Source organism: Aethalodelphis obliquidens, unplaced genomic scaffold (assembly GCF_003676395.1).
Source record: "Aethalodelphis obliquidens isolate GAN/ISIS:26980383/991018 unplaced genomic scaffold, ASM367639v1 scaffold38, whole genome shotgun sequence".
Lineage (NCBI taxonomy): Eukaryota > Metazoa > Chordata > Mammalia > Artiodactyla > Delphinidae > Aethalodelphis > Aethalodelphis obliquidens.
Window position 1 is genome coordinate 10080982 of NW_020837982.1, and position 19483 is coordinate 10100464.

At 52.5% G+C, this 19483-nt stretch overlaps 3 protein-coding genes across 7 annotated transcripts in view; 1 reads left to right on the top strand and 2 right to left on the bottom strand.

The window, feature by feature from the left end:
- Window positions 1-24: 24 nt before the first annotated feature.
- MED11 (mediator complex subunit 11) lies at window positions 25-1671 on the bottom strand. Its single transcript, XM_027130256.1, has 3 exons — window positions 1522-1671; window positions 1195-1325; window positions 25-523 (listed from the first exon to the last, which is right to left on the bottom strand). The coding sequence occupies exons 1-3, from the start codon at window positions 1604-1606 to the stop codon at window positions 386-388; spliced, it is 354 nt and encodes a 117-aa protein (XP_026986057.1). The 5' UTR covers window positions 1607-1671; the 3' UTR covers window positions 25-385.
- A 43-nt stretch (window positions 1672-1714) lies between these two features.
- The window catches only part of PELP1 (proline, glutamate and leucine rich protein 1), a 45673-nt gene continuing 27904 nt past the window's right edge, over window positions 1715-19483 (top strand). For 2 of the 3 annotated variants that reach the window (XM_027130169.1, XM_027130167.1), the window contains exon 1: window positions 1715-1822. Coding sequence is in view for 1 of the 3 variants with exons in the window: in XM_027130165.1 (XP_026985966.1) it covers window positions 1984-2046 (63 nt within the window). In the remaining 2 variants the exon portion in view is untranslated. The other variant, XM_027130165.1, reaches the window with a different exon arrangement.
- ARRB2 (arrestin beta 2) lies at window positions 10326-18941 on the bottom strand. Of its 3 annotated transcripts, none has more exons than XM_027130229.1 (15): window positions 18691-18941; window positions 15759-15789; window positions 15069-15129; window positions 14912-14956; window positions 14485-14681; window positions 14132-14191; window positions 13695-13762; window positions 13426-13561; window positions 13082-13166; window positions 12734-12806; window positions 12302-12439; window positions 11505-11588; window positions 11340-11419; window positions 11171-11225; window positions 10326-10879 (listed from the first exon to the last, which is right to left on the bottom strand). In XM_027130229.1, exons 1-15 carry the CDS (start codon window positions 18711-18713, stop codon window positions 10786-10788), a joined length of 1230 nt encoding a protein of 409 aa, XP_026986030.1. In that variant the 5' UTR covers window positions 18714-18941; the 3' UTR covers window positions 10326-10785. The 3 variants fall into 3 exon arrangements, with proteins under 3 accessions (XP_026986030.1, XP_026986029.1, XP_026986034.1); XM_027130228.1 differs by having other exon boundaries at window positions 11171-11261; XM_027130233.1 differs by having other exon boundaries at window positions 11171-11261; window positions 14485-14639; window positions 18691-18794.

Here is a 19483-nt window from a genome sequence, read left to right on the forward strand (position 1 = left end):
CCCAATGAGAGTCTGAGCTCCTTGTTTTTAGTGTTACTGTTTTTATTATCAAAACCCTTAGTTCTCATTTTATCTTTTCCAGTGAACAAAAATGTGTCCTCATTGGTCCAAGTCTACCTGGGGCAGGGACCTGAGGAAGTGGATTGGGTGTCTTGAGTCTCTGTCTCCTGTCCTGAGTTTGTCAGCGCTCGGTGAAGTGCATGGCAAGAGGAGCCAGGGCACAGCCAGGCATGGGCTTGGTCTTTAAGGTTCTCCATTCCCACCTTTTGTGCCTTCGTCCTCATGGCTTCTGACCAGCAGCACATGTACGGGGCAGCCCATGCTCTCCAGGTTCTGTCCTGGGGTGCAGGTGGAGCTCTCCTTCCAAGCTTTTCACCCGCTTGGCCTAGTTTTCCAGCATCTGCTCACAGGTTCGAGCCACCTCACTGAGCTTGAGACGAGCATAGTCCACTCGCTTCAGGGCCATCTGACAGTCCTTCCTCGAAGAGTAGCTGGAGCCCTCATGGGGCTGCCCTGTGGCCACCTACAGGACATTTAGATTGATCAAAGAAGCACCCTTCCCCTTTCCCATCTCCCCAACCAGGCATCAGGTCTCTTGTCTCATTTCTTCCCTGAGTCTGAATTTGCTATGCCACTTGGTTAGCTGGATTACCTAGGGCATATCACTGAATTTCTGTTAACCTCATCTGTAAAATGGGGATGACAGTAACTAACTACTTTCTGGAGTTGTTATAGGATTAGATAATGCAGAGTGGCACACTGTAAAAGTTTAGTAAATGGTAGTTGCTGTTATAATGACCTCAGAACCCTTCCAATCCTGTTCCTTTTCTCAGGAGGTAGCCATCTGGGGCTCCATACCCTTGAGGTCTGGTCAAGTTTCTAAGAGCATATCCTGTGGCTTTCGTATTGTTTACACACCCTCTCCCAGGACTTCACCATCCAGTGGTTCATGTGATGCAACTCAGTGACAAAGGAAACCTACCCTGGAAGGGAGGGGTCCTGCCAGGGTCAACTGGCCTGCTGGGTAGGGCTGGTCTTGCTTAGCTCCCGAGACCAAAGCTCTGCCCGGGACTCCTGAAGGCTAAGGCTAAGGCAGTGAGCTGGGCGTGTTGCACGGTCCAAGACACACACACACACACACACACACACGCGTAGGACGTTCCAACACACACACACACACACACACACACACACCTGAGTGAGATAGCGGATCTGAGCCGACAGCTCCGCCTCCACGTGCTGCACCGACGCGGTGAAAGCGGCTGCCTGTCGGTCTAGGAGCCGCTCATTGGTTTTTTCCTTGGAAAGTTCCAAGATCACTGTACCTGCCGGGGTGGAGAGTGGGCGGGGCTCTCCGGAGACTGCCAGTATAGCCGCGCCCCAGAGCCAGCCCCACCCACCCCTGCACCCACTTAGGATCCCTCCCAACCCCACTCCCAGTCACCGGTCGGCGCATGTGCGCACGGTCGGTCTAGCTCACGCTCTCGCTGCCGCTCCTCCTCTGGTCGTCGTATCCCGAACCTGCATTCTGAAGAATGGCTCCAATTTCCCGTTCGATGTCTTCCAGGGCGCGTAATCGCTCGTTCGCCAAGCTGTAGGTAGCCATCGTTACTCCGGGATTCTCTCCTTTTGCGAAATGCTGCGGAAAAGTGCCCGGAAATGGCTGTCGGTTTGCGCTCGCGCAGAGCGCGCCCCTTAGCTAACACTACAGTTCCCGGGATGCTCAGCACCGTCTCGCCTTCTCGGTTCACCTGGTGAACTACAACTCCCAGGGTCTCCTGCGCATGCCCAGGTCTGCGCCACCACCGCGTGACCACCTGTGGTAAGAGGCAATATCGAAATATTCACGCCCTTCAAACCTGTCCACCTTTACGACACTGTCTTGTGGTCTGTGTTTAATTTCTTCTACAAGAATTTAGTGAGCGTCTGCTGGGTGCTAGGTGATGATGGTGGGAGCGATGGGGTATTACAGACTGGACAGCCATGGACCCTGTGTTTGCCTATCCCACTCCGCCACCTATCGGAGCCTGGGGAAAGCCGGACTTGGTGAGTGTGACCTTATTCGCCCTAGCGATTCCCCCTGAATGGGAGCCCTGAAACACGGACTGTCAGTATATTCTGAGAAGCTGGATCCTATCAGCCTTTTCTCTCTCTGATCGCCTGTTAATGTGGTTGGCTCTGGGGATACAAAGGTGAGGTGGGCTCTCACGTGATAGTGGGATAAATGTTTCGTTAGGGCTACGCCCAGGGTGTGTCTCTGGGAACACAGAGAAAGGATTCTGGGAGGAAATCCTGCTTGAACTGAATCTGAAGGCTTAACCAGGTGGATGAGAGCTTGGAGTGGAAAAGGGGAAGGCACAGGCAAGCGCATGGTGGTGTGAGGGGGCTTACACATTGCAAGTCCAGCAAGGGGTTCAGTTTGACTGGAGTGAACGCAGTGTGGTGGTGGATAGGTGTGACTGGGGAGACTGGAGTGGGGAACCAGATCAGGAAATGGCTTGCAAGCTAAGGAATTTGGACTTTATTTTGAAAGCATTTGGGAGCCTTTGAAGGATTTTCAAGAAGTGTATTCTGACCAGCTGTACCTTTTAGGAAAGATCAATATTGACAGTTTATGGAAGATTGAGAATGAAGCCAGTTTGCACAGAGTTAGCAAACGAGTGGAGACTTTCAGTTAAACTTGAGAGATCTAGCGTTTAACTTCACTCCTTTACTAAATCCTAGGAAGATAGCAATAAGGGGATTTTAGAAAGGAGTCAAGGAGAGAGAGGAGTTAATAGCAAAACTTTAGATAGAAACTGCAAGACAGAAGGGTGTGTGGTAACTGATTTAGCAGTGAAGTAATTAAGCCAGCAGTGAAGAAACCTTAGAAGCAACTCTTTTAAAATTTAATTTAATTTTTTATTGAAATATAGTTGATTGGCTTAGAAGCAAGTTGATTTACCCTTAAATCAGTGGCATCACAGTACAGCTGGGCTGTAGGTAGTACTAAAATTAGGAGGATTATTTGAAGTAGTTTGACCCCCCTATCTCCTCCTTTATATCCTCATATCTCCTGGCAGCTACTCACCCCCAACTCATCAGATTGCTGGAGGTTTCTTGGTTGGAGATGGAAACCAGAGAGTCTTTGGCATGGAGGGCACCTGGGCATGACTGTATTTAAAACAGATTGAGTGAAAGTTTATTTACTGAATGGTGGTTTCTAGAACTCTTGGCAACCAGGCTTTTACCTTCCAGGTCAGAGACTGGAAGACTCTCATCTGGGGAATTTGACTATTCAGAGGAAAGATCTAAGAGTATTAACATCAGGGGTTCTCCAGCAAAGCAGTTAGCTGGATCACCCCATAGTGAAACCCACAGTTGATAAGTCCCAACTGTGTCCACAGATCTTCTAGTCAACTTCTTAGCATGTCACCCTTAAAATGAGCAGACAAAAGATTTCTAGATGTTTGCAGAAACTTTCTAACATGGAAGGCAGAGACCAAAATAAACAGAAAAAAAACCCCAAACAAACCAAAAAAACCCCACCTTCGATGACATAGAGTAAAACTTAAGGAAAAAAAAATATTGATGCGCTTAGGTCAGAGATACTATAATAAAGGATTGAATCCAAGAAAACACACTTGAAAAATAAAACCATGAGGGAAAGAATGAAAAATTGAGCAAAAGGGTTGAAAGAGAAATTGAAGCACTCTCCCAGCAAGTAAAGCAAAAGAAAGAAGATGGCATATAGGAAAGATGATGTGAGAAAATTAGAGAATCAGTCCAGGGGGCTTAAATTCTTTGAGAACAAAGGGAAGAAAGGACTTGTGTTTCTAGATGAAAAGGACCCATTAAGTGCCCAGCGTCAAGGCACCTCGTGAAATATCAGAACACTAGTCTCACAGAAAAGGGTCTTGCAGAAGCTTCCAGAGAGAAAATAGACAAGCAATCAGAATGGCCTTGATCCTCTGAATACTAACACTCCACACCAGTGGAGCAGCGCCTTCAACGTTTTTGGGGAAAGTGATTTCCAATGTGGAGTTCTGTACTCCAGCTGTAGTAGGGTGAAGGCTAAAAATGCAGTGGCTCAACCAGATAGAACTTAACTTTTTCTCAGAAAACAGGTTGGTGTGGGTGGTTCAGTGTGCTCCGCAAATCAGACCGAGACCAAGGCTAGCAAGCAGTGCAGCTCTGCCATCCTTTAGGCTCTTATGCTCAAAAGTGTGGTCTTCAGGCCACAGCATTGGCATTACCTAGATGCTTTTCAGAAATGCAGGATCTCAGGCCCCACCACAGACCCACTGCGTCAGTATCTGTGTTTGAAGATCCCAGGGGATCTGTATACACAGTATACTTTGAGAAACACTGCTTTTCCCTTCCAGGTGGTCTGTATGCACAGTAAACTTTGAGAAACGCTGCTTTGCTCTGGGACATTGCTGTGTGCAATGTCAAAACTGGGTTGCTGCCCTCCGTGGGTTGCAGCTGGCAGGAAGGCAGAAGAGTAAATATGGAGGAGGCACACCTGTCTCGGAGGTCTGGCTAGGGAGTGGCACATATAATTTCTACTCACATTCCTTTGAAGAAAACCCAGTCATGTGGTCTTACCAGCTCCGGGGTTCTGGGAAATCCAGTCCTTACCTAGGTGGCTAGCTATTATTCTAGCACCGTGGCAGAATAGGTTTTAGGGGATATCTAGACTCTCACAACAGCCCAACTACCAATAACGAAGATAGAATAAGGACATTTTGATATGTACAAGGTCTCAAGTTTCTCTTCCAAGTACCCTTCTCAGGAGGTGACTAGAATTAGACCCTAGTCAGGAGGCTCCTGGAGAGAGATTTTTCAAGGAGATGGAAGAGATAACATCTGTTTTGTTTTGAATGAATTGAGAGGATACCCAGATTTTTGGAGGAGAGTATAGAGCAGAATTAGTGATAAATCAGAGAATAAGCAAATTTTAAAAATGATAGCTATTCAGGGAAAACAGTTGTGCAAGAAGAGAAAGGTAATCATAATAGACCACGTGACGCAGCTGTGTATAATATCTGCAGTAAATCCTGGATGTTGATGTGACCCGGATTGATAGAATTCCCTTGGGAGAGCTTCCCATGTCGGGGCAGGGGGGCGAAAGGGCGCTCAGGCTTCACCTTACATGGCAGGAAGCCCATAGACAATGCTTAAAACAAAAATCAAGAAGTAGCAAAACAAGAATGTTGTTTAGAGATGGAGGTAAATGCCAAAAGAAACATCGAACGGAGGTGAAAGTAATTGCCTCTGAGGGGAAGGAAATTGCAGGGGGAAGGAGTTTACTTTTTCTTGTAATAGCCCTTGTATCTGACTCCTTCAACTATGTGGATATACAACTTTGAAAATAAAAATTAAATAAACATGAAAAGCGAGAGAGGAGATAGACTGGACTGTGAAAGAGCCCTGAGTGTGGAGGAGTGTGTTTTCTTTGGTTTCCTGCCTTTATCCCTCCCTTTTTCCCTCCTTCCCTCCCTGCCTTCCTTCCTCTCTCCCTTTCTTCCTTTAACGGAAGAGACTTGCACGGGTCTATTTACCATGGAGGAAGAACAAGTAGAGAGAGGCAGAGTTTGAAGAGATGGGGGCGGTTTGATGAATCAAGGTCTCAGAGGAGGTGGGAGGGGGAGCGATCTGAGCACAGGTGGAGGGATTAGCTTCGACCTGGAGGCGGCACCTTAGCCTTGGTTGTGTAGGAGAAACGGTGTCGATGTCGGTGCTTGCTTGTCCGTAGGAGGTGGGAATTAAAAATCATTCATCCCTCAGAGACTAATCTCTGTGAAGAGCGGGAGAAGTCACTCTGAATGTGAGGAAGGTTTAGAAAATTAGTGAGTTGGATGGGAGCAGGAATAGGAGGTGACCAGGGACGTGGAGGGGGACAGGGGGTTATCAGGTGTTGAGGGCCCAGCTGAGGTTAAAGGCCATAGGTTTGTAGTGGCCCAAATCCGTACCCAGCGCCTAGCACGGTGTTGGCACCTAGGATGCGTTAAAAATATTTGTTGGATGAATGAGTAAATATGTGGTTGTGTGATTTTTCTCTGGCAGTGCCTCAGCAGCCCCTTGTTGGAGGGGACAAGGGCGGGGTGGTGGTTAGAGCCAAGAGTGGGGTTTGAGAGCAGGTTTTGTGAAAGGAGGAACAGTTGACGGTGCTGATGAGATAGTGGTTGATGTGATGATCCTGAAGTTTAGTCTGGAAAGAAAAGCAAGTGTTAAATTGCGAGAAAACAGAAGGGCCAAGAGCTTGGTGACAAAAAACCAAGAAGTCATTTAAAAAAAAGTGATTATAATTGACTACATATTAAATATAAAAATTATGAATTATTAAAAATACCAGAAGCAAAATACTTTGAAGCTAGAAGTGATGGTTGCACAACATTTTGCGTGAACTGAGTGCCACCGAATTTTACACTTTAAAATGCTTAACTTGGGACTTTCCTGGCGGCACAGTGCTTAAGAATCCGCCTGCCAGTGCAGGGGACACTGGTCCGGGAAGATCCCACGTGCTGCTGAGCCACTAAGCACGTGAGCCACAACTATGGAGCCTGTGCTCTAGAGCCCATAAACCACAACTACTGAGCCCACGTGCTGCAAGCACTGAGCCCTTGTGCCACAACTACTGAAGCCCGTGCACCTAGAGCCTGTGCTCTGCAACAAGAGAAGCCGCCACGAGAAGCCTGCGCACCGCAACGAAGAGTAGCCCCTGCTCGCCGCCACTAGAGAAAGCCCACGCATAACAACGAAGACCCAACGCGGCAAAAATAAATAAATAAAATAAATAAAATGGTTAACTTTATGTTATATGAATTTTACCTCAGTAAAAAGAAAAGAAAAAAAAAGCTAGGAACAAATTCAGAAGACAAAGCGGGACAAATATGAGCAAAATAAATGACAAAGGGTTAATTGCTTTACTATATAAAGAGTTCTTAGGGTACTTCTAGAAAAACAACATCAACCCAGTAAATCGGGTTCATCCTCACTCATGATCAAAGAGGTGCAAATTAAAACTAGGGTGATACCATGTCATCTGCTTGATTGGCAGTAATGAAAAAGGCGCTCACCCTTTTTTTTCTCATTTTTAAAAAAAGTTTTTATTGAAGTATAGTCGATTTATAATGTTGTGTTAGTTTTAGGTGTACAGCAAAGTGATTCAGTTATATGTATACTTTTATATATATATATATACTTTTTACATATATACTTTTTTTTTTTTGGCCACACTCTGTGGGATCTTAGTTCCCCAACCAGGGATCGAACCCGTGCCCCTTGCAGTGGAAGCATGGAGTCTTAACCGCTGGACCACCAGGGAAGTCCCTGTATACTTTTATATTTATATGGTGGGTTGGCCAAAAAGGTCATCCGGGTTTTTCCGTAAGTTACATAAGATGTTCTGTAACATCTTGTGGAAAAACCCGAACGACCTCTGTAACATCTTACAGAAAAACCCAAACGACCTTTCTGGCCAGCCGGATACTTATATATATATATACTTTTTCAGATTCTTTTCCATTATAGGTTATTACAAGATGTTGAGTGTAGTTCCCTGTGCTACACAGTAGGTCCTGTTGGTTATCTATTTTATATACAGTAGTGATGCTTACCCTCTTTGACCCACCAATTCTACTTTTTTTTTTGACCACGTGGTGGTTTGTGGGATCTTAGTTCCCTGAGCAGGGATTGAACCCGGGGCCTTGGCAGTGAAAACAGGGAGTCCTAACCACTGGACTGCCAGGGAATTCCTCCACCAATTCTACTTTTAAGAGTTTGTCCTACAAACGCACTTTGCATGTGCAAAAAAGACATATCCTCAAGGATAATTATTGTAATACTGTTTGAATTAGCAAGAGTGGACATCCTTCATGTCCATCGATAGAAAATTGGTAAAAGTAAATGACATCTAGGCAATGGAAAGTTAGGCAACTCTTTTTAAAAAATATATTTATTTTATTTATTTATTTTTGGCTGCATTGAGTCTTCGTTGCTGCGTGCAGGCTTCCTCTAGTTGCGGCGAGCGGGGGCTACTCTTCATTGCGGTGTGCGGGCTTCTCATTGTGGTGGCTTCTCTTGTCGTGGAGCACAGGCTCTAGGCACGCGCAGGCTTCAGTAGTTGTGGCACGCGGGTCAGTAGTTGTGGTTCGCGAGCTCTAGAGCGCAGGCTCAGTAGTTGTGGTGCACGGGCTTAGCTGCTCCGCGGCATGTGGGATCTAACCGGACCAGGGCTCGAACCCGTGACCCCTGCATTGGCAGGTGGATTCTTAACCACTGTGCTACCAGGGAAGCCCCTAGGCAACTCTTTAAAAGAATGAGGTAGATCTATGTGGATTGCTAAAGGAATGTTCTCCTAGCTGCATTATTAAGGGAAAAAAGCAAGGTGGAGAAGGGTGTGCACCGTGTGCTACTATCTGTATTTAAAATAAAGGGGAAATGTGTTCATATGTATATGACTGTGTCTGAAGAATGTCTTTGGGAGAGTAATCAAGGAACTGCTAATAATGATCGCCTCTGGGAATGAGAAATGGGAGGCTGGGGATCAGGGGCATGAGGGAGCCTTCTGTTCACTCTTTACTGTTGAGATTTTTTTTTTTAAGCCATGTGCTTGTTTTACTTAAAAACATTAAAAACGTGAAAAGCTAAAAGCAAAAAGGCATTGTTTCTCAAAGCGTGTGCTAATTCAAAATCCCGATTCATGGATTCTTCCTGGGATCGACTGAATCAGAATTGGGGAAGGTAGAAGCCTGGGACTGTGTGTTTATCGCGTACCCCAGAGGATTCTGATTCACCTGAAAAAGTTTGAGATCCACGGGCCAAGAGCTCAGAGGTCAAGGAGCAGGTTCGTGGTTGTCAGAGGGATGATGACGGTCCCTTCACATGAAGAAGACCAGGGCGTGCAGGGTAGGCTGCTGCTGTGGAGAGGTAAGCAAGGTCATTGGCATTTTGGCAGCACTTAAAGCCTGTGGGTAAATCATGATTTAATTAGATGTCATGAGCCGTAACATAGACGAAAGGCCTGTATGAGTGGCTCCATTTGCCTCACCAGCCTCATCTGGAACTACTTTGCCACTGGCTGTCTCTGTCCCCGTCCCTCTGGCCTCTTTCAGTCTCTGAAATGTGCTCTGTTCCCTTCTGCCTTCACACGTGGTGTTACTTTTTTTTTTTTTTTTTTTGCGGTACGCGGGCCTCTCACTGTTGTGGCCTCTCCCGTTGCGGAGCACAGGCTCTGGACGCGCAGGCTCAGCGGCCATGGCTCACGGGCCCAGCCGCTCCGCGGCATGTGGGATCTTCCCGGACCGGGGCACGAACTCGTGTCCCCTGCATCGGCAGGCAGACTCTCAACCACTGCGCCACCAGGGAAGCCCCGTGGTGTTACTTTTGCCTGGGATACTGGAACTCCTCCTCATCTTCCAGTACTCTGCTCAAAGGTCACTACCTCCAGTGAAATCTTCTTCCATCCCTAGCCTAGATCAGAACTCCCTAGCTCCTGCATTTCTCCTTTGGAGCACAGATACTGCAATGATTTAATGTTTGCTTCGGTCACTGCCAACCCTATACTATGCCTGGCACATAATAGGGGTTTAAATCAAGATTGTTCATGGAATGAATGAATGAGCCTTAAGAGAAAAAGGAGAAACGTTGGGCTGCAGGAATGGGAGTGGGTGGTGGGGTGAGGGATGTCAGTGGAGTACTGCTAACTCCCTCCAGCCTAGCCTGGGGCTTCGGCCAAGCCTCTGGGAGTCCCTGATGGATGTCAGAGGAGCAGCAGTAGGATGTAGCTTCTTGGACTTGTCCACAGCAGCATGACTCCCTTTGGCTGCCCAAAGCCTCGGTGTCTGTGTTACAGCGTAAGGACCAGGCTCCACAGAGATGTGTGTCGTGTGGCTTCTGCCTGCAGCCGTGGTGCCGCTGAGCCCCAGGAGTGGACAGCTTGAGCAACCATAAAGAGCAGTGGAAATGCACACACTTGGTCACGACAGGTCACCATGCAGTCGTGTGTGTCAGCTGCAACAGGGAATGGCCTGCCCTGCGCACCTCCCAAGAACATCTAGTCTGCAGGGAAGTGAGTTATTATTCCCTCTGTAAATGAGTGAGTTTACTTTGTGGCTTTACCAAACTGTACCTTTGAGTTGGGACTGACCAAATCAAGTTTCCATGTTTACCTTGGAGCTCAGGTACAGCTCAACCATTCAGTAAACGTTTACTGACAGCCTATGGGCCGGCCAGGTGCCACGCAGGTGCAGAGAAGAGACTGCGTCCTCACTCACAGCTGACAGTCATGGGTACGCACACTATGTGCTCCTTAAACGCTGCATAGAAAACACACACGCTCGTGCCTATTAAAAGGTTTATTTTCTTCTTTATGCTCAGAAGCAAAGAACTGGCCTTGCCCCCCAAAGGGTCTCATCCTGAAGGAATGGGAGGCAGAGATAGTGACAGGAGGGGGTGTTGGTGTGAGGTTGAATGTGGGAGCTCTTCCCCCCGCCCTTTCCCTACTGTCCTCTTCAGTGTCCCCCTCCAAAACATTTAGGTACAAACCCAGCTTGCCACCCACTGGGGGGCTGGGGAAGCACAGCCGTAGTCAAAAAATTAATGCCCACGATCCACAAGAGATGGGTCCAGTGTGTATCTGGTGGGGGATAGGGGAGGGAGGGAGGGGAGGGGTTGGTTGAGGAAGCCGCTGGGTGGAGGGGAAAGGACGAGAGGCTGGGATCCCCCCCGGTGACAGTGGGGGTCTTGGTCCTGCCCCTACGTCTCCCAGCACCATCCACGCCCTTCTTCTAGCCCCGTTTCCTAGCAGAACTGGTCGTCGTAGTCCTCGTCCTTCATCCCCTTCAGCCGAAGCCGGGCAAAGTCCTCAAACACGATGTCGTCATCTGTGGCATAGCTTGGTGGTGGAGAGGAGGGGTGAGGCGAGGGCTCCAGCCCTCCTTCTCCACCTCCCACACCCCTCCCGGAGACAGAGGTGCTGGGGCAGCCGCGGGGCTGGAGGTATTTGCAAGAAGGGACAGAGAAGGGGAGGTAATTGGCAGCTCACATGGCTAAGTCCTCTCTATTGGATGCTTCAACCATCCCTCCCCCAAGAGAAAAACAATGAGGGGCAGAGGGTAGGTTTGAACGTTACAGGAATCTATCCAAAGAGAGTCAAAGCTAGGAAGGTAGGGGGTGAGTCTCTTACTTGGTATCAAATTCAATGAGGTTGGTGTCCACAGGGGCATCTGTTTCAGGAGCAGCTGAGGGGAGGAGGAGAGTGGGGGGGTGGGGGGTTGCTGAAAGGACCGGCTTTTTCCTCCACTGGCCTTGCTTTAGGCCTTCCCTTGCGGGGCTTGGGCGGGTGGCAAGCTCACCTGACTGGGGTCTGGGGAGGGTGATGTGGTCATGGGGTTTGGGGTGCATAAGAACAAAAGGCAGTTCCACGGAGACATCCCTGGGGAGAGAGAGAGGCACGGTGATGAGATGACACTGCAGCGCCAGAGGAAAGCCCTGCGCCACCGCCCCACCCCAGCACTCACCCGCCTCGAGACACCACCAGCTTCACCTTGACCCTGTAGGACACCAGGATTCCCAGCACCTCCTTGTTGGCACCCTCCTTAACGCTGCAAGTGGGAGGAGGAGTTGGACCAGAGCCCATTGCCCTGCGCCCTAGGCTGGTCTCGTGTAAGGTACCCGGCTGCGTCCTTCCTCTCATCTTCTCAGTTCTCTCCAGTAAAAGCCCAAGTCCTTGTGACCCGGCAGCCCTGCACTGTCTTGCTCTCCATGAGCCCTCTGACCTCACTTCCTGCTCCCACGCTGGCCTCAAGGCCTGCTGTGTGTGGTCGTGTACAGAGGCGCCAGTGTGGGTGAAATCCAGCCCACCCTTGGCGGAGCTGTTCCGAGAGGCACGGGGCCCGCAGAGGCCAGCAGTGGCTCTGCGGCCCCTCCTGCCGCCTCAGACACACGGGGCCGTCTGCCTCCGCATCTTTGTGCCTGTAGTACCCTCTGCCCGGAGCGCTCTTCCCCTGCGCATCCACAGTACCTACTTCCGTTATATCTTTCCTCAGAATTCACCTCTGGATTACGCGCCCCCCCCCCCCCCGCCCCCGCCGCGGCTTTATATCTCCTTTCTCTGCCTTGCTTTTTCTCCTCAACACCTATGACTGAACATGCCTTATATTTTGCCATTTATCTGATCTGTCTGGCCTCCGTCTCCGAGAATGTAAGAGATGTTTTGGGTCTGTTCTGTTCACCGATAGAGCCTGGCACACACCTGGCGTGGAACGAGTGTCTGTCTCCTGTGCTGCAGGACTCCCCTCCCCCAGCCCCCCCTCACATGGTGCTGGATGCCAGGTTGGTGTCCTCGTGCTTGAGCTTCCCGTCCAGGGCGAGACCGCGCTTCTCCCGGTTGTTGCTGAGCAGGGGGGTTATGGTGTACACCTTACAGAACGTGGAACTGGGCGACACCTGGTCACTGGAGGATGGGGACAAGGGAGCGAGACTCTGGGGGCGCAGATGGGGTCAGGGGGCAGCTCCCACCCCCAGCAGCTTCTCCCCGGTCACTAGCCCCTGCCCTCTTTGGGCACAGGTCACAGGGAGGAGGTTTTGGCTCGACCTGCTCAATAAAATGAGCAGCTCAGAGCCACTCAGCTGGAGGGAATGCCCTTGTAAGTGGAGACAGTTCGGGAAGAATTGCCCCCCAACCTCGCGTTCCCTGGGCCTGCTCTTGCCCCCTGAGGCTGGGACCCAGGGCTGTTGTGCTACTCACTCTTGTTCGATCTGAGCCACAGGACACTTGTACTGGGCGGTGCTGAAGAGGCAGATGTCGGCGTACTGTCTCACTGTGGGGTGGGGTAGGGCCAAGCAGCTCCGCATGGAGTGCCGGCAGCGCCCCCGCCAACTCCAGACCCAGGCAAGGGCCCCGGCCCCTCTGATGACCCGCACCCTCCCCCTGGCAGTAAACCCCACCCCCATCTCATCCTGGGACAGACAGCCTGAGTCCTTTGAGCCCCTCGGGTCTCCCCACTGGGCTATGTCCTGGGGCTGAGCTGATGCCTGAGGCCACATTTGCAGCAACTCCCTCCCCTAAGACACTTTTCCAACCCCCATGTCCTACCAGAGACTTTGATCTTCTTGACAGTCTTGGTGGAGTTGTTGGTGACGTGGACATTGACATTGAGGGGCTCCCCATGGTAGTACAGCTTTTGAGTAGGGGGGTCAGGTTAATCGGATCTTTTTTCACTGGTCCCATTATTAGTGTGCCCCCTGACATACACATACACATACACACACACACACACACACACACACACACACACACACACACACACACGTTGCTAGGCCTCCTCCCTCTAAACCCAAGCCCACCCCCAGCTAAGGTGGCCTCCTTTAAAAACACCATCCTGACATGTGGCTTCACCCCTCCCCCCTGGGTCTGCAGCAGCTGGGTCCCCACCCCACCTCCTTGTCCAGGGAAGCCTCAAGGTGGAGGGACCGGTCAGACATGAGGAAGTGGCGTGTGGTTTCAGCCGAAGGCTGGGGGCCGGGTTTCTCTGGGGCAAACTGCACCTTTCGGATCACCAGACGCACGGAGTTCCTGGGGGCAGAGATGAGGGGTGAGAGGGTCAGTCCTCAGATGCCCAGACACTGGCTCCCGCCTCCCACAGGGGCCTGGGGCTCCTGGGACCCAGAGGGAATGGTCAGACCTGAGGAGAGGTTGCTTCTCTCACCTTTTGTGGCTTTTCTCTTCTAGTGATTTGGCACAGAAGGCTCGAATCTCAAAGTCTACCCCACAGGCCTTGGGAGGGGGAGAAAAGGTCACATCTCATACAAGGCCTCTGCCACTGCCGCCACTCACTTCGTTCCCACTTCCCTGTCTTGGCCATGGACTCTTGCCCCATCATGGTCTGAGGAGCATAGGGCCTGGGTCTTCCGCCTCTGCCTCCCCGAGGCCTGGCCCGGCAGAGGCTCGGTCCTCGCTGCACAAGATGAGCCCCTCTACTCAGGGCCGTGCAGGTCAAGAGCAGGAGGTGTCGCAACTGAACGGTGACCATTCCATACACCCACTGCCATCGGGGACATTTCCCTATCCTTAGTCCCACCCTGACGCCTCCTCCCACCCCCCGGTGTGTCCCCTGGCTCTTGCTGGACCCTGTTCCTCCCGTACCTTCCCTGTGTCCTCTGGGCCTGGCTGCAGGGTGACGGAGCAGGGCAGGTTCTGGGGTATCTGTGGCAGAAGAAAAGAGTTCAGTTCTTCCAGAAAGCCCCGGAATCTTCCTCCCAATCTCAACTTAAGAGGTTGGAGGACTCCTGGAGAAGAGAAAGGAAAAACGAAGGGGCCCCGGGGGGAGGCAAAGAGGCAAGGGCTTCCTGAGTGCAGGGTGACCCTGAAGCAGGGGTTCTAGGGTCCCTCCTCACTGTTTCTCCCAGACCTGCCCTTAACAGGTGCCTCACCCCCCCCACCCCACCCCCAACACAGTCCCAGACGCCTTGCTCTGCAGAGGGTGGGGGTGTCCTCACTGTGAAAAAAAAGGGGTGGGCATGCTTGCCCAGCTTCCTCAGCAGCCGGTCCTGCAGGCGGGTGGGGGGCCGGGGCGGGTTGGGCGTTGGGGGGAAGGCCTGGTAGTTGGCGATGAACAGGTCCTTGCGGAAGGACAGGCCCAGCACATCCAGGTCTTCGCGGCCATAGCGGAAGGCACAGGTGAGGGTCACAAACACTGGCAAAGGTGGGCAAGGTAGGGTGGTCAGGAGCCCCCCTCCCACAGTCCCCTCACCTCCTAGCAGCAGCTGCTCCTTCCTCAGCAGCATAAAACCTGCCTGAATCCTACTCCTGGCTTCCGCCTCAGCCCTCCGTGTCCCCAGGGCCCCTCTCAATGCCAGCCCATTTCATTTCCCCACCTCCCTCTTTCCCTCCCTCCCCTGGGGCCCCTGGACTCAGGGCCAGTACCTTTGCGGTCCTTCAAATAGTCAGGGTCCACTAGCACCACGCCATCTGGGAAGGGGACACATGAGCTCAGTTCCTGTCAGGGCCTCTCCACCATTCCTGGGCCCAGGAACTTCCTCCCCTCTTGGGGCACATGATGCCACTTTCTGGGCACACTTACCTACAGGATCCACTTTGTCCAGGTGATCTACAAAGTCCCGCTTGCCCAGGTACACGGTGAGCTGAGGATGCAGAGGGGTCACAGGGAAGATGGGTAGGCGGGTGGCAGGGCTTCAGAGCCCTCAGAAGTGGCTGCCCTGACCCTGGGCTTCCCAGCCTGGGGTATCTGAAGGAGTTTCTCCTGGTTTCCTCCCAGTGGGGTTGGAAGAGGAGAGTGGTGGGCTTTGCCGGACTAGCCAATCTTGAGGCTTTTTAACTGCTCCCTAATATCTTTTCGCACCTCTGAACGCACACTGTGTGTGCGTGGGTCCAGGAGGACCTGGCGCTAGGCAGGCAGTTAGAGAGCCTCACTGCATGTCCTCAAGGACTTCTGGGATAAACAGGCATAGCTTGGGGGGATGTTATCTGTTCCCAGCCCCAGGCACCCGTGGGTTGGCTCCTAAGAGGGCTCCAGGCGTGAGCTTCTGGCCCCTCCCCCTTGGCCTCACTTAGGGACCCAAACTGAACTGAGCCTGTCCCCACCCAGCCCTGTTGCTGGCTCAGGCCTTTGCGGCAAGGGGCTTCAGGAGGGAAGGAAGTTGGCTCTTAGCTGTCACAGGAAGTGGGGAGCTTGGGGTTGGGGACTGTCTAGGGCAGGCTGGGCCTTGTGAGGGCCCAGGGAGGGTTGGGAGAAGCACTGTGGGAGACTCACCTTGCAGTTGGGACTCGACTTCTTGAAGACCCTGACAAAACAGAAAGGGAAACCCCACTGCCTCCCTCAGACTCAGCAGGGACCCCGGTGCCAAGACCTTGTCCCTCCCAGCCTGAGAAGCAGAGGTCACCCGAGATTCCTGCCTGGAGGCTTTGGGGCCTTACCTAGCCCTACCTGTTCCCACTTCTTCCCAGAAGGAAAGGTAACCAGAGGTCCTTAATACTCCCAGCATGGCAGCCCCTCAAAGCTGGTTGCCATGTCAATGCCCCCCCACCCCCCGTAGTTCCCCTCCTCCCATGGCAGTGGCCACTGGTAGCCAGAGGAACCACTCAGGCTCTTCCCAGAGGACCTCCCCCAGGGGAACCTGAATGGACAGGTTGCAGTAGTGTCTGTGTAAGGCCTAACTCTCTTTCCATCTCTGGTCTCCACCTCCCACAAGAGCTGGAGTACTTGAAAGAGCGATGGCTCTAAAATGGTTTCTATTATGGGCAGTACCTAAGTGTGACCCTACTCTCCATTAACCTCCAACTGTCCCCATCTCTGATCTCAGCAGCTTAAAAGCTTATTTGTCTTTCAAGGCCCAGCTCAGATATCACCTCCTTTAGAAAGCAGATCCAGCCCAGACTCTGGTCACTCCCTTTTTTGGGATTCCTGTCACATGTTGTTTATGCTTTACCTATGGTGTGATAGCGTGCAAGGGCAGTTAGCTGTGTATCATCTATCTCACCAGATGGACTGTGAACAGCAGAGGCCTTATTAATTTGGGTGTCCCCAGCACAGCACCAGCCGTGAGACAAACATGAGGATGCTGGCTAACATCTATTGGATGAATGGTCTATGCTCAGCACTGTTGCAAGTATTTCATGTGTGTTATCTCATTTAACACTCTTAGCAACCCAATGATGGGAGATCCTAATGTTCCTATTTTACAGGTGAGGAGACTGAGGCACAGAAGAGGTCAAACATTTTACCTAAGGTCACAGAGAGTAAATGGTGGAATGTGGGTGCAAACAGGTATTCTGGCTCTTCATCACTAAACTATTGTACTATCCTGCCTCTGTTATTGGCATTAGGTTTGTTGGAGTGAAGGAGATTCACTTTCCAGTTGCTGAAACAATCCAAGCCTGGACTCCACCCATTGCTGGGAGGGTAGGGAGGTGTCTGGCAACCCCTGTGTCCTGGCCACTGTGGGCCTATTCTTTGCTGCACCATGTTACTCCTCCCAATCCACTCTGCCTCCGTAGTGATATCTGTGAAGGGTCCCCAGGTAGCAGAAATTGAAATCCTGCCAAGTGGCCCATCCCTCCTCTAACTCCACCACCCCAGTTTTTGCTATAACAACTTCACATGCCCCTTCTTCCCAGAAGGCCAAGCTATCCAAAGACTATAAGGCATAGGGTATGGAGGCCCCCAGGTATCCCCATCTACTAAAGAAGAGCAAACATTGGTAAGGTGGCAGCTAGGATAAGCACCCTATCTCCTGTCCCCACTTGGGGGCTGACTGCTGTGGCATCCTCCAGCTCTCCCTCCCCTTTGCTTCTGGTTTTCCTCTTTGTCCTAGTGTTTCTTCCTATTAGGAGTACTGGCAGAGGGTTGGGACAGCCACAATCCGTTGGACAACTGGAGTGTGGCTCTGGGGTAATTGCCCTGAAGTAGCTGCAGGGCACCTGCCCTTTAGATTCTAACCCAGCCAGCCTCCTGCGGGCTAGGGAGGAGCAGTGTGTATACTGAGGTTGGCATGACCAGAGAGGTACCCAGTGAGGGGGCAGGGGGCAGCAGAAGCAGATGCCCCTTCACACTTCCTGCTATTCTCCCCATTTCCTGTGGCCCAGAATTTGATGGGGGTGGGAGGAATTGTGCCAAGTCAGCAGTCCCCCTTTGGTCCATCCGTCCCCCTCCCTGAACCACATAACGGAAATCTGGGGCCTCCCTCAAGTCAGCAACTTCCCCTTTCTCTGTGTTTAACCCCTAATCCAGGACACCAATCCTCCCTCCGATCATCTCTCCGATATCAGTTGACTTGGTGCTCAGAAACCTATGCTTTCCTACTCTACGGGTGGGGAGTGGTAGGGCTGGTAAAAATTTTTTTGCAGAACAAGTGACAGACCAGAACCAGGCCCCCATTCCTGATCCTCTCCGGAGAGAAGCAAATAGCCCCATTCTTTTTCCTCTTTTGCTCCTGCTCTCCAGGGATTCAGGCGTTCACCCACTGCCCCCTTGGGGGTGTTGGGTCACAACAGGAAGTGGATTTTGCTAGAGACCAAAAAAGAGAACTCGGGGTGTCAGTGGAAGGAAGGAGCCTCGATTGCACAGAAAACATCCGGGGAGTGGATGGCGTGCCCAGGGCAGACACAGCTTCCCCTCACCCCCGGGAAGAGGGGTAAGGCCCAGAATCGGGGAGGGTCGCCAAGCACTCTGCTCCACCAAGATGAAGCTGTGGCTCCTAGCAACCCGGGGGAAGGCAGAAGTTTGGAAGCGGAGCCACCCGGCCCTGGGACAGGTTGGGGCAGCCCGACTGCCTGTGGGTTACTGGACAGGAGGCGTTCCAGTGGCTCGGAACGAGTCTAGGGGGGGGGGATCCCCTCCTGGCATCCAGCCTGCCCATACCCGTCCCCTCGGGGCCGGCCACCTGCTCCGCCCTCCTCCGCCCCTGCATCGCAGCCTGTACTGGAGTCGTCCGGCCCCCACATCTCTGCGAGAACCCAGATGCAGGTTTCCTGATCCCCTTCAGCCCTCGCTTTCTGCATGGGCTGTGGCATGCGTTCCCCTCATCATCCCCGAGGACCTAGGCGTGCGGCCCCGGATGGCTGTCCCCTAGGGACCCAGGAGTCCGACCCCCGGATTCTCTCCCCCGGGTTCCTGTCTGGGGACCGTCCCGGCACCCGCCCCGAGCCGCCGCCCACGTCCCGCTGCGTGGCCCCACCTCTCTTACCTGGTCCCGGGTTTCTCCCCCATGGTGCGCGCGCCCGCCGCCCGCCCGGTTCGCGGCTAGCTCGCAGCCTCCTAGCCCGCTGCCAGGTCCCTGCTCCTCCCCGCGCCACTGCGCACGCGCGCCCCCGCTCTTTCTCCACTCCCCCCTCCCCTCCCTTCCCCACCCGCCTCGGATCCTGGGGAACCGGGGCCAGATGCGTCAGCCCGGATCGCGCGCGCCACGGCGCTGCCCGCCCTCTCTTCACAGACACGCGCGGTGATTGGCTCCACCCGCTCCCCTCAGCACTCCAGCCCCACCCTTCCCGAAGCATCCCTCGCTGGCGCGCGCTGTCCCTACACCCTGCTCTTCCCGCCCATCTCTCCGCCCCTCCGCACCCGCTTAGGAACTGATTTGGCCTCCTCAAACGAAGGCGCCCGCCTTCCAAGAGATTAGAGCCCTCTGATTGGTTCCCTGCATCCAGGACCCTGCAGAGGTCCCCTCCCCTTTGTTTGCTTTCTCAGTGGCGGTGGAGGCGAAGGCGGTGGTGGGGGCGGTGCAGGAGCTCAAGTACAGTCTAGGAAGGAGGATGAGGAGAGGCACACGTGGGTGAACGGTTCCAGTTGCGTGATGCTCGCCTATTGCGCGCCTCTCACCCGCTCACCCCAGAGCTTGTAGCCGTCTTTGGCCCGCCCTCCCGCTTCTTTATTGTGGTGTGTCAGCTCCCCCTGGTGTCTGTCTTTGATCTTTGCAGGGTTACTTTTCCTCATTTCTCTTAACCACCCTTCTCCATCCGTTCATCCATGCCTATTTTGTG

What these genes read in the sequence shown, in the direction of transcription:
- MED11 (XM_027130256.1), bottom strand. Translation starts at nt 1,606, where the DNA reads ATGGCTACCTACAGCTTGGCGAACGAGCGATTACGCGCCCTGGAAGAC. An exon ending in AGCCATTCTTCAGAATGCAG is followed by an intron (nt 1,326 to 1,521) that starts GTTCGGGATACG and finishes CCACCCCGGCAG; the next exon opens with GTACAGTGATCTTGGAACTT. An exon ending in AGATCCGCTATCTCACTCAG is followed by an intron (nt 524 to 1,194) that starts GTGTGTGTGTGT and finishes AATGTCCTGTAG; the next exon opens with GTGGCCACAGGGCAGCCCCA.
- ARRB2 (XM_027130228.1), bottom strand. Translation starts at nt 18,713, where the DNA reads ATGGGGGAGAAACCCGGGACCAG. An exon ending in GGACAAAGTGGATCCTGTAG is followed by an intron (nt 14,957 to 15,068) that starts GTAAGTGTGCCC and finishes TCCCCTTCCCAG; the next exon opens with ATGGCGTGGTGCTAGTGGAC. An exon ending in CTATTTGAAGGACCGCAAAG is followed by an intron (nt 14,682 to 14,911) that starts GTACTGGCCCTG and finishes CACCTTTGCCAG; the next exon opens with TGTTTGTGACCCTCACCTGT.